Genomic DNA, 12,746 nt, shown 5'->3' on the forward strand with positions numbered 1-12,746 from the left:
CGGGGAGAGCCGCTCCACGATTCCGGCCCCGGGAAGGGGGCGCGCCCAGCCTCGGACGCCCCCGGCCCGCACACAGGAGCCGCGCAGCAGGTAACCGGGCGCCCGCCGTGAGTCTGGTTAGGCTAGCGCGCGGGACAAGGGTGCTGCGCTGGGGGCGCACCCGCCCTTCGCAGGCCTCGGGCCCAGCCTGGCCCTGGGGTCGTCATCGAGCCGCTCCGACCATAGTCGGGCCGAGCTGCCCAGGGCCTGGCTCTTCCTCCGGGGCCAGGCCGGGCCGGGCTCCAGCCCCACCAGGCGCACGCCCCTGGGCCGGCGGGAGAGGGCCAAGCCTAGCCCAGGCCGGCCGCTCTGACTCATCTCCCGGCTGTGCTCCCGCCCCCAGAGCCAGCAGCTCCACTGGTCAGCCCGGAGGGCGGACGTCTCCAGGCGGGACTTCCCCGGCTCAGCCTCCCGAGAGGCAGGGAGCCAAGCCTGGGCTGACCAGGCGGCCCCAGACAGTGCCTGCGTCTCTCGTGCCAGGCAAGCAATTCCAGGGACAGAGAGTTCTCTGCCGCCGCCTGCCTGGGCTCCGGCGACAGGACTCTGCAGGAGGAAGGTCCATTTTGTTCAGTTCTTCAAAAACCCAAACAAACTGGCAGGGGGGTGGAGTCTGTGGTTTAGAGCAGAGAGCTAGGGCCAGTACGCCTTTGGTAAAAATCTCTACTGCTTCAGCCTCCGGGTGAAAGGACAGGGAAGTTGGTTGGCACCTAGAGGCTTTGCAGGTCCCCTGAGGAGATGTAGTGTGAAAATGTCACGTGGGAAAGAAACACCCACGATCTGGGTTGAGGCTAAAGATTGGAGGATGGATCCGCGAGCCTGTGATACGCATGTGATAGATAGGGAGAGGTGGGTTAGACGAGTGGAGAAAAGGACTCCAAGTGGGAGGGATTTGCCTCCTCCACCCAGCGCTTTCATTTGATGTTTTCTGATTGTTTGGGAGGGAGGGGGAGAGTCAGGGGTGTCTTTTCTGACGTGCAAAACATTTGAGCTGCTTGTCTTCCTCCCTTTTGCAAAACCCTGGGAGAAAGACTCCAAGGTTTCTCCTCGGGGGTGGAGGCGGGTGCTGACAGTTCACACACACACACACTTTTCCAGAATCTTTAAAAGAGTGCTTTGTTTCTGCCCCAGGGGAAGGCGGCACCCGCTTCACCCCTTCAGCCAGGCTAGGGTTAGGAGGAAGAGTGCTAGGTGGACATCTGGAGGTGATTTTATTTGGGGGAGGACATGAGGAAAGGTGGTAATGGGAGTAGGAGACTTGCAGGGGAGACAGATATGCTGCAAATGTAAAGGTTGGCGGTTTGAACCTATATAAAGTGACTCTGAAGGGAAAAGGCCTGACAGTTGGCTCCCCAAAAAAAAAAAAAAAACCATGGGGAGCAGTTCCACGCCATCACATGGGGTTGCTACGAGTTGGAGTTAAGTCAGCAGTGCCTACCAAGAACAGTAGTGGGGGTGCAATCACCGTATAAGGAATGGAATATAGAAATCCAAGGCCAGTTGCCGGAGGCAGCTATGACCAATTGTATCCCATGCCTTTCCCAACACTATGTGGACCCAGGGAAGGAAACCAGGTGGGCATCATCCCTGGGAAGGTATCTATAAGACCAGGACATGAGGTGGCTTGTTTCTCAGAAGAAAACTTTCTAGAATTCTCCAGCTGGACTAACCAGACCTTCTGGTTTTCATAGTCTAGGTTGGGAAGCATTAGTCTGTGCCTACCACACAGCCCAGAGGGCTAGACATTTAAATAGCGACCAGTAAAATCAGAAGTGATGTGTAAAGTCCCAAATACCAAGGACTTGAGCTCGGGGTCTGAGCTACAATCACGACCAGGTGATACAATAAGGACAGAGAACAGCACTAAAAGCAGATTGCGGACCTTTGCAATGTGAGACTGTGAATTTAGATTTCACGAGCTGGAAGACTTCTTCGCAAACCTCCCACGTGTCCAGAGAACGCTACCTTCTGCCAGGTCTGTTCATTCTGGCCTCCTGCATGACCTCATTTTTAATTTCATTTCTCCTCAATCATTGGTGATGGGCAGGCGGCCGGAACTGACTGTGATTCACACTCTCCACCCTCCCCACCCCACACCCCCCCACACCCCCCGCTGATTAAGTTTATCAGCAAATGTTTGTCGGATAATTACTCTGTACACAGCCTGTGCTGGGGATGTGAAAGATGCTGGTTAGAGATGGCCAACACATTCTTCAAACAACTTGACAACTTTATGGTGGTATGGAAGGACCCAGGCGCTGTGGCCTGTCAGATCCGAACAACACTCGGGCTCTGTCACTGACTCATCTCTGAGTCTCAGGCTCCTGCTTGTAAAATGGGAGGGATGGTACTCACCTCACTTGTGGGGCCTGGGGGTGGAGCATGGTCCCTAGTAGGCACTTAGCAAAGCATTTTATCATCATCATCACCCCATCAAGATGTACAGATCCTGCAGGTTGATCCACAGGCACCATCAGAGTGCAGAAAGGTTTGACATCCAGGGTGTAGTTGGAACATACTTGCATTCCAGAATGTAGGCAGGTTACCAGCAGAAGCTTGCAGAAGCCTTTTACGGGCCAAGTGGTGTAGCCCGTAGGGAGGTGTGCTGCAAACCCAGAGGATAACCTCTCCAGCAGTTCAAATCCACTGACCAATGCTCAGAAGAAAGGTGGGCACTTTTCTCCCTTGCAGTTTGCAGCCTCAGAAACCCCATGGAGTGTCAGCTTTGAGTGGGGTCTGACACAGTGGCAATGGGTTTGAAGGTTTGGTCAAGACCTCGAGCCAGTGCGTTTAGATACCCAGAAAGGAAAGGAGGGTGTAGACCATGGGAGGGAAGTGGCCTGAGTGGACACAGTTGCAGCTGGGGGAGGGGTCCATGCAGTGAGAGGGCTGTACTGCCAGGCCCACACAGGGTGGCACCCACCGAGTCCCTCACTGAACATGCACTGAGTGTCTGCCAAGTGCCAAAGATGCAGAGCCAAAGGGGGGAAACTCAGTGCCAAGGAGGACAAAGACAAGTAAACAAAAAATTATTACAAAACTTGCGGAAAACGCCACGGATGTTAACTCACATCCAGGCAGTCTTTAGCTCACGTGGCGATCCCATGCACAATAGAGTGAAATGCTGCCGCGATTGCTTGTGGACTGGATCATGTCGTGATCCGTAGGGTTTTCACAGTCTGGTTTTTGGAAGCAGCTTGCCATGCCTTTCTTCCTAGTCTTAGTGTTGATATTCCCCTGAAATTGGTACAGCATCACAGCAACATCCAAACTTCCAGTGGCATTAGCGAGATGCCTGGGAATCGAATCCAGGTCCCTTACATGGACGGGGGCAAGAATTCTATAACTGTCCTCAGGAGAGGTTCTACCGTGCTAGGCAAGCATCAAGGAGGGCAGGGAAGTCAGATAACAGCAAGTGGGTGGTGCTGAAGAAGGCTTCATAAACGTCCGTGTTACATGTCACACCCCCAGCTCCAGAGCTCTTTGGTGGAGTGAAAAGGGGGTACTCTCTCTGCTGCAAGGCTCTCTCTCGCCTCCAGGAAGGAGCCCCACGTCTCACATGTGGCTCTCTTTTCTCTCCCCAGACTTCAGTGGAAGGAGCCACCTGGCACCTCACCATGTCTCGCCGAAGCCAACGCCTCTCACGCTACTCCCAGGGGGATGATGATGGGGGCAGCAGCAGCAGCGGGGGGAGCTCTGTGATGGGGAGCCAGAGCACCCTATTTAAAGACAGTCCTCTCAGGTATGAGACCCTCAAGTGGCCCTGGTAGATGGCAATTGCTCAGAGCGTAAATGCCATACAGCCTCACTGGATGGCTTCTTCCTGTCCCAGCTGCTTGTGGGCTGCGCATGCCTGGTCAGGGCACCCTCCTCTATTCAACCTGCCAGCGTTTCAGGGCCCAGCTGGTTTCTTCTTGTTGTCAGCTAGGCCTGCCCTCCTGTGCAAGAACAGGAAGTGGGGAGTGGCAGGCAGGAAACCTCAGAAGCTGGCTGGGCTCAGGTACCCCATCTGCTGTGGGTGGGTGTGCCCGCTTTACCATCTGGAAACCTCAGCTTGCATGTGTCACTGGCTGAGAAGAGGCTCAAGACTGGGACCTGGGCAGTGCAGGCCAGGATGGGCACCCACCCCCTCCTTATCCTGTGCCCTGACCGACTTGGGGCACGGTTAACAGCCTGTGGCTTTTCTAGCTGTTGCAAATCAGGACTCTCTGGGTCTTCAGTGCTGTAGACATTACAGCAAGGTGGCAGGGGGCTGGCCCCCTTGAAATTAGATATCCCTGGGTTCGACTCCTGGCCACATCTTTTACCACTAATCATGCCTTGTTGCTTATGAGATTTAGAGGACTGTACCAGAAAAGCATCAGAAGTACCTCAGTTAGCTGACAATTAGGAATGGATGGTGGATGGCTGCCAGGCAACAAGACTCACAGTGCTTTATCTGAAAACTTTAGCAACTTTTCCTTAGGGTCCTGAACCCGTGTCATTAGTAATTCGTGGTGACACCCCCGTGGTGTGCGGCACAGGCTAGGTAGGCCCGCCTAGCCGCGAGCACCCAGAGCTAACTGAACCTGGTGGCCACGCCCCCGGACACCATAGAGCTCGCCATAGCTCCTCCCCCCTCCCATTGGCCAATCGGAGAGCCCTCTCAAGGGGAGGGGAATGAGTTAGAGCACTGAGTGACAGATGACGGAAACTCTAATGACACCACTGCCTCGGTGGGCCCTCCCCCCTGCAACACCACCCTGTGGACCCTTGGTCTCTTCCCACCTGACTGTAAAGAGGGGTGTGGATGTCCCCTTGTGGCACCCCTTGCCTGGCCCCTCCCCTGCTTCACGGTGGCCCTCCCACAGGACCCTGAAGAGGAAATCCAGCACCACCACCAAGCGCCTGTCCCCAGCACGGCAGCTGGCCCCCTCCTCCGACACACACACCTCGTACTACAGCGAGTCCATGGTCAGGGAGTCGTACATAGGCAGCCCGCGGGCCGCCTCGCTGGCCAGGAGCGCCCTGCTGGACCGCAGCTCCATCCTCGACGACCAGCTGCACAGCGATTCCTACTGGAGTGAGTGTCCCCCGAATTTCTCCCAGGGCACTGCTTCCTTTAACCTTGGGTAGTACAGTTGGCTCTCCCACTAACCAAAAGGTTGGTGGCTCAAACCCACCCAGCAGCACTGTGAAAAACAGAATACAGCCCTTATGATTACTGTCCATAAATGTTATACCTGAAAAAGTCTATATAGGAATCTGCATTCTATTCTAACACATGGCTACATGCTTTAAGTTGCAGTTGACTTGATGGCAATGGCCTTGGTTTGAGTTTGTCTCCTCTGGGAGCCAGTGGCTCACAATTTCCCACTGGGGTCAGAGGAGGGGGTCCAACTTGGGAGCCCCAGTTGGACCCCCTTTAAAGAGTGAGTTCGCTTACTTCCCAGGCCCCCTTACACACCTGGCTGCTCTACTGTGGAGGCAGAAGACAGGGCCGGGCCCCCCTCACCCTCAATGGTCTGCCTTCCAAGTGTCCCTGGGGGGCCTCTGCACCAGGCCCGCTTTACAGGGGCTGTTCTGTCCCCAGGTGAGGACCTGCGGGTGAGGAGGAGGAGAGGCACCGGAGGCACGGAGAGCAGCAAGGTCAACGGACTCGGGGAGAACAAAAGCTCCGAGGACTTCCTTGCGTCCTCCTCCGGCTACTCATCCGAGGATGACTACATAGGTAGGTATACAGGCTATTCCCCAGGGCGAGCCCCCACCCCCCCGGACTCCAGGACTGCTGGGAAGTCATGGGACGCCTGGGAAGGAGCATGGGGCAGCCAGAGAGAGCATGGGGTCTGGTGAGCACCTCACAGACTGGCTGGGGCCTCCCTCCTGCGCCCACCAAGGTGCCCTGAGCTGAGGCAAGCGTGGTCCTAAGCACTGTTCTGTGACTGTCCAGTCCTTCTCTCTCTCCCTCCCTCCCTCCCCACCCTCTCTCTCTCTCTCACACACACCCTCAGGCCCACATAGTTGTGTGATAGCTCATTTCAACATGATGCCTCATATATAGATAGTCCTTCTCTATCTCCCGCACACCCTCCCCCCACCTCAGGTCCACATAGCCATGTGGTTGCTTACTTCAACATGGTGCCTCATATATAGACCTTATCTATCTATCTCTATCTGCCCCCCACCCCTGCTCTCTCTTCTCTCTCTCTCACACATACCCTCAGGTTCACATAGTCATGTGGTAGCTCACTTCAACATGGTGCCTCATATATAGACCTTATCTATCTATCTCTATCTGCCCCCCACCCCTGCTCTCTCTTCTCTCTCTCTCACACATACCCTCAGGTTCACATAGTCATGTGGTAGCTCACTTCAACATGGTGCCTCATGTATAGTAAGCACCCAGTGATTGTTTGTTAAGTGAGTGAACGACTGCTTAGCCCAGTTCTGGACGATGGCTTTGAGTTGTAGGTGAGAAGAGGTGTGCAAGGGGCTCTCTTGTTGTTCGTTATGACTGGTAGTGACGTCGTGGACAGCAGAGTGGAACACTGCTTGTCCCGCACCGTCCTCGCAGTCACCGCTGTGTCTGAGCCCACTGTGGCGGTCACTGTGTCAATCTCCATTCAATGTCCTCTTCCTTTTCGCTGACCCTGTACTTCACTGGGTGCAGTGTCCTTCCCAGGGACTGGTCTTTCCTGATAACATGACCAGAGTATATGAGATGAAGCCATAGTGGAATGTCAGATGCTGAGAACCTATTTCCTTACCCCACAAACCCTCCCTGACGTGCTCTGCTCAGGCCTGTGGGAGACCTTAGGGATGGGCGAGGATGGTCATCTGGGTCCCAGTTGAAACTGAAAGCAGAATTTGAGTATCGTAATCTCCTTACATTGGGTGTCCATAAAGTAAGGGCCGACTGAGGAGACCCCCACTCCACATGCCTGCAGGTTACTCAGCAGAGCAGGGCCAGCGAAGTTCAGGTTCTCGGCTAAGAAACGCCGCCTCCCGGACGGGCTCTTTCCTCTGGATGCTGGTCACTTTTCCAGGTGGGTGCCCGCTCTTGGGTTGTTTTCCAGGAGGGAGGACTAGGAGATTTGATGGGGCTCCCAGAGTCACTGATGACCAAGTGAAGACCTTGTCTGCAGTGGGAGGGGCAGCTGCAGAGGAGAACAGAGGACGAGGGCAGTGGGCTCCGAGGACTGGGCACCACTGGACAAGACAGGTGCTGGCAGGCTGGTGTTGGGGTTGAGGCGAGGAGGCCCCAGGAAGGGGCTGAGGTACCTTGTCCCTTTCTAGGCAGGCTCTTCGGACTGCTCTACTGGTGGCTTGGCACCACCTGGTACCGCCTGACCACGGCTGCCTCCCTTCTAGACGTCTTCGTTTTAACCAGGTGAGTTAGGTTCCAGATGGACAAAGAGCCTTGAATGCTCAAGACAGAGCAGACATGGGTGCACACTGCACAGATAGGTCTTTGACTTGGAGGTCGGCCCCAGATGACAAGACAATGATTAGTGGAGGTCCCGGGCTATGCTCCTTGGCAGAACAGAGTCAGGGTCGCTTCACCTTCTCTGAATGTCTTGTAGCACGATTCCGGCCCGAGTGCTTTCTCCTGGGGCACTTCCTCCTGCCCAGCCACTTCCTCTTTCTCTGAGGAACAGGAGGCCTTGGGTTCCAGCTGAGAAGTGGGGCTCCTTGAACATTAATCTCCCCCTAATCTGTGGCCCTGGGCTCTCAGAGTCAGGTGGTGCAGCCTGAGGCTGCAGGGGGGCTCTTCCATCCTTGTAGGTCAGTGTGTTTGGGAGCCTGCTGCCCTGGAAACAAGATCAAGGCCCGAGTCAGGAAGTTAGGGTGAACACTGGCTCTGCCGAAAAAGAGGCACAAGATCTCTTTTGTATCACTCTTTTTAAAAGTCCTATTTTTCCAAAAGAGAAAATATTAAAATTTAGGCATTTTAAAAATAGATTTGCTTACTTTCATTAAAAACAAAAAAGGAAGAAGAAACAATACAAAAAACAAAAAACAAAAGCCCAATCTAGGGAGCTCTGGTGGCCTAGTGGCAAGAAGCTGCACTACAATCCCCTAAGGTGTACAGTTCAAATCCACAGATGCTCCTAGAGAACGCGGTCAATCTCTCCCTGTGCCTGTCGGATCCGACTGAACGGTACACAACTTTAACAATAACAAAACACAATGGAGCCAGCTGATGCCAGCTCACGTGTGCCGGCATAGAACTGTGCTCCATAGGGTTTTCAGGGGCTGATTATCTGGAAATAGACTTCCAGGCTTTTCTTCCAGTGCACATCTGGGGGGTGGCGAATTTGATTCTCCATCTTTTAATATCTGAGCACATTAGCATTTGTCCCTTTAGGGGACAAATATTGGCTTTCGTAGAGGACTTCCATATATGATAATAGGAAGTTCTATAGCCTAGTGATAAGGAGTTGCATTGTGAAACTAAAGGCACGTGGTTCGAATCCACCAATTGTTCTGCAGGAGAGATGAGCGGTCTCCTCCCCTGCAACTTACAGCCTCTGAAAACTCGATGGAAGTCAGCTATGAGTTGGTTCTGACTTGATGGCACATAATGAAAATGACAACAGATGTGAAAATGGGAGAGTTTTCAAAGATCAGTTTTTTAAAACTACGAAATACTTCACAAATTTGCATGTCATCCTTGGGCACAGGAGCTGTGCTCATCTCAGTATTGTTCCAAGTTTTAGTATATGTGCCGCCAAGGCAAGCCCACGATCATGTTCTTCTTAATAACATTTTAAATTCAGGATCAAGAGTGTCCCCTTATGTCGCTGGTGTCCACTCAGGATACCAGGGATAATGGGTGTCCCCCTTCAACTCTAATTCATCCTGAAGAGAAAAATCCCAGGAGACCCCTGGGTGGGGACAGGTGTCGGCCTGGAGCCTCCTCTCACACTCTTCCCTGCCCCTCCCTCCCGTGTGGTCCAGGCGTGCCTCCTCCCTGAAGGCGTTCCTCTGGTTCCTTCTGCTGCTGCTGTTTCTCACCTGCCTGACTTACGGTGAGCTTCCCTTTGGCTTCCTGTAGTGGGTGGTGGGGCCTGGGATGTGGGTGAGGCCAGTGCTGCCCCTGAGCATGATGGAGAAAGAGCTGATGCGGCAGGCGGAGCCCACAGAGTTGGCCATTCCTGCCTCGGCCTTCCTGCTGGCAGCTGCGTGGTCTCAGGTGCCCGGGAGGAGGGGATACAGCCTGGGGCTCCCTTCTTGTCCTTGACGTGGGGATTCCACTGCTACAGGACCCGTTAGTTCATCTTCTGTGCCTCTCAGGCAGACACATGTCCCAGGACAGGTGGGATCAGGAGAAAGCGTACATGTTTATAGTCAGTGAACCTCCACTCCAAAGCTGGGCATTGGCCATGGGAGAGCAAGCGAACTCCTCAGCTGTCTTTAGGATAAAGTATAAAGTGAGGAAGAGAAAGAAACGCAATCTCATTGGTGTTGAATCCGTTTGAACTCATAGCCACCCCACAGGACAGAGTGGGATGTGCAGAGGTTCCCAGGACTCCTTACTTATAACGGAACCTTTTCCTCTGCTGCACGGCTCGTGTGTCCAAACCTCTGAACTGTATGTAGGTCAGAAGCTGGACACTTAACCACGGTACCAGCAGGTCTCCTTAAAGAAGAGGAAGCACCCCAATCACCCCTCTTTTATTTTAGGAAAATATCACTCATTTAAAGATCCTCCTCCCATCTCTACCGTTGGGCTTTCAGAATTCTTACACAATAGTAAACATCATGGTGATATTTCCTATTTGACTTTCCCTTGATAATGTCACGTGAGTTTTCTGCTCTGTCTCTGGGCCACGTGCTCTACCGAGGAAGAATAAGAGAATGGACTGTTTTTCAGTGAGCTGACAGGCTTGTGCCTATGTGATGATGGCTTTTATTAACAACAAAGCAGAGCATTTTTCCCAAGTGTTGGTTTCCGTTTTGTGTTTCCTGTTATGAAAACAGCTTGGACTTGTCCAGTGGAAACTGGGCATCCCCCTTAAAATAATCACCGTTCTTTATCATGTACCATTCATCGTTTCATTCAAAGTCACATGGGGATTACTAACCAAAAAGGTCAAGGGTTCGAATCCACCAGATCCTTCTTGGGAGACAGATGGGCAGTCTTGTCAAGATTTAACACCTAAAAAAAAAAAAAAAAGATTTATGACCTTAAAAACTGAGTCAGAATGGATTCAGTGGAAGAAAGAGAGAGAGAGAGTGAGAGTGTGTGTGTGTGTGTGTGTGTGTGTGTGTGTGTAAAAGTCAAGGGTCAGAAGAGGAAAGGAAGACCTTCTAAGGGATGAATTGACACCCTGACTGTAGGCTGCAACAATGGCCTTCAGCAGAGGGGAGATTGTGAGGCACCCCCAGACCTGGCAGGGTTTCAGTCTTTGATGTGGACCCTCTGAGTGGACTTGCTGGTACCTGACAACATATATAATTACAGTGTTTTGTTCACAACTGGCTTTCACTTGCCTTATCTCAGCTTAAGGTGTGTGAGAGATATGTATCAGTCAGGAGGGAGCTTCTAACATTCCAGGGGCCCCACCCTCTAGAGGTGGGTTTGTCAGAGCTCCCAGGTGACTCTGATGGGCTGCCATGGTTGAATCTTTCACCACAGCCCGGGGGGGTTAACGCTGATGTCCTTGTCACATCCCATGGCCATACATTTGAGTCCAAGGGACCAGCTGCAGGTACTTCATGCCCAACTTACAACTCAGGTGTCTCTGTTGTATCTGCTTCTGGCTTGTGGATAAGAACCAGGTCTCTCTCTCTCTTAACTATCAATGAGGGAAAGGCTTTATGTTCTAGTCACCTTGAGATGTCACAAAGTGACGGGAAAGCTATGTGTGACCATGGAGACCCCTCACCAGAGGACTTTTCCAGTCTGTGAGTCTGTCTATCTCCTGCTCCCCTGACAGAGCTCAGGAGTAAACACATCAAACCACAAACACCCACAGCCGTCAGGTGGATCCCCAATCATATCTACCCTGCAGGACACTCTAAACTCACCCCATAGGGTTTCCAAGGCCATATGGAATCTTTCCCATGACTGGCTAGTGGATTCAACCTTTAGCTTAATACCGCTTTAACTACAGCACCAGCAGAGGCTGCATGCATCACACAGAACAAACTCAGTGGCCTCGAGTCAATACGAATTCATAGCAACCTTCTACTGAGTTTCTGACGCTGTAAATAGTAATGGGAGGAGACTGACTGCCCAGCTTTCTCCCAAGGACTGACTGGTGGTTTCGATCTGCCAGCCTTTTGCTTAGAACCTCAGCGGACTTCTGACTACATCCTACCCCACCCATGCGCCTTCTGTCACACACATCAGGTTTCTGAGGCTGTTTAGTACACAGGAAGAGACTGCCCATCTTTCTCCAGAGAAGCTGCTGGTAAAGTCGAACCTCCAGAGCAGCATGGCCTTTATGTTAGCACAACTCCCTGTAGTGGGCCAGCGTCTCTGTCGTGTACGCTAACCTCACACAGATGGCCCTGAAGCCGGTGGTAAACTCTCCCGAAGCCTGGCACTCGCTCTGAGGGGCAGCAGCCACCCCTGCAGGGGCCAGTGCACCCAGGTTCTGTGAGTCTCCATCCTGACAGCCCATTAGCGTCAACTGGGGAGCTTTTAAACCCCTCGGCAAGGCCCACGCCAGGCTGATTACCTCACCCTCTGGAGGCTGGCCAGACAGCGGTGTGTTTTAAAAGCTCCCTGGGGATGGATTACAACCTCGGCTGAGAACTACCATCTGGGCCGCTGGGGTCCCCCCATCAGCATCTCAAAGGTCTTAAGGCCTCTATTTTCCCCCCAAGGGAATGCGTCTGGTGAAGTGGTTAAAGAATACAGCTGCTTAGGGGGAAGTTAGTGGTTCAAATCTCCAAGCCGTTCTGAGGGGTAAAGGTGAGGCAGTCTGTTCCAGTTAGCTTTGGAAACCCCATGGGCAGTTCTCCTCTGCCCTCTCTCCTGTCCTTCACCCGCAGGGCCACTGTGAAGCAGAACTGACTTGAGGACAGTGGGTTTGATTAATTTCCCAGGTATTACCACCTATAGAAAGACGAAGCGCTCTGAGATTGTCAGGGAATGGGCTGTCACAGGAAGGGTGGTGCCTGCACCCCATCACCACATCCGGCAGAAGCTCCCACGAGGGGGACCTGCTGTCACTAACCGGTGCTGTTCAAACACACCTCCCCTGCACTCACCTCGCGGCCCTGGCCTCACCCAGTAACCATCTGCCCCCCCCAACCCCGTGCTCAGGTGCCTGGTACTTCTACCCCTACGGGCTGCAGATGGTCCAGCCGGCCGTGGTGTCCTGGTGGGCCGCAAAGGGCCGCAGCAGGCCGCAGGAGGGCTGGGTGCCCAACGACTCATCCCATTTCCAGGTGAGTATCTTGGTTTTGTGGGCACCCAAGACTCTAACAATTCATGGATGGTGAATTTCCTGCCTCTATTTGCAGTTGATCCCTCACCCAGCTTTAAAAGTTGAAAACTAGAAAAAAAGTTTAAAATTATATAACTCTTTATCCCCCTTATTGTAGTTCTTGGGCTTTGCACGCATCCTGTTGCATTTAATCTGCTGTCCATTTTTACCCATTTATTTATGAGGACATATATAAAGTACTGAAGAGCAATGGTGTCTCTCTGGAGACTAAGGTGCATCTGATACAGGCCATGGTCTTTGCTATCACTTGTCATGCATCAGAGAGTT

The 12,746-nt window shown here is 52.9% G+C and overlaps 1 protein-coding gene across 2 annotated transcripts in view; it reads left to right on the top strand.

The window, feature by feature from the left end:
• Positions 1–3,644: 3,644 nt before the first annotated feature.
• Positions 3,645–12,746, top strand: part of SUN2 (Sad1 and UNC84 domain containing 2) — a 16,347-nt gene continuing 7,245 nt past the window's right edge. The window contains exons 1-9 of one of the 2 annotated variants that reach the window (XM_006890113.1): positions 3,654–3,778; positions 4,887–4,997; positions 5,037–5,098; positions 5,609–5,746; positions 6,826–6,847; positions 6,922–7,061; positions 7,312–7,405; positions 8,977–9,047; positions 12,296–12,420. In XM_006890113.1, coding sequence (XP_006890175.1) covers positions 3,654–3,778; positions 4,887–4,997; positions 5,037–5,098; positions 5,609–5,746; positions 6,826–6,847; positions 6,922–7,061; positions 7,312–7,405; positions 8,977–9,047; positions 12,296–12,420 — 888 coding nt within the window. Of the gene's footprint in view, positions 3,779–4,886; positions 4,998–5,036; positions 5,099–5,608; positions 5,747–6,825; positions 6,848–6,921; positions 7,062–7,311; positions 7,406–8,976; positions 9,048–12,295; positions 12,421–12,746 lie in introns of both variants that reach the window. The other variant, XM_006890114.1, reaches the window with a different exon arrangement.

This window comes from Elephantulus edwardii, unplaced genomic scaffold (assembly GCF_000299155.1).
Source record: "Elephantulus edwardii isolate Elephantulus edwardi_28Jun2011 unplaced genomic scaffold, EleEdw1.0 scaffold00086, whole genome shotgun sequence".
Lineage (NCBI taxonomy): Eukaryota > Metazoa > Chordata > Mammalia > Macroscelidea > Macroscelididae > Elephantulus > Elephantulus edwardii.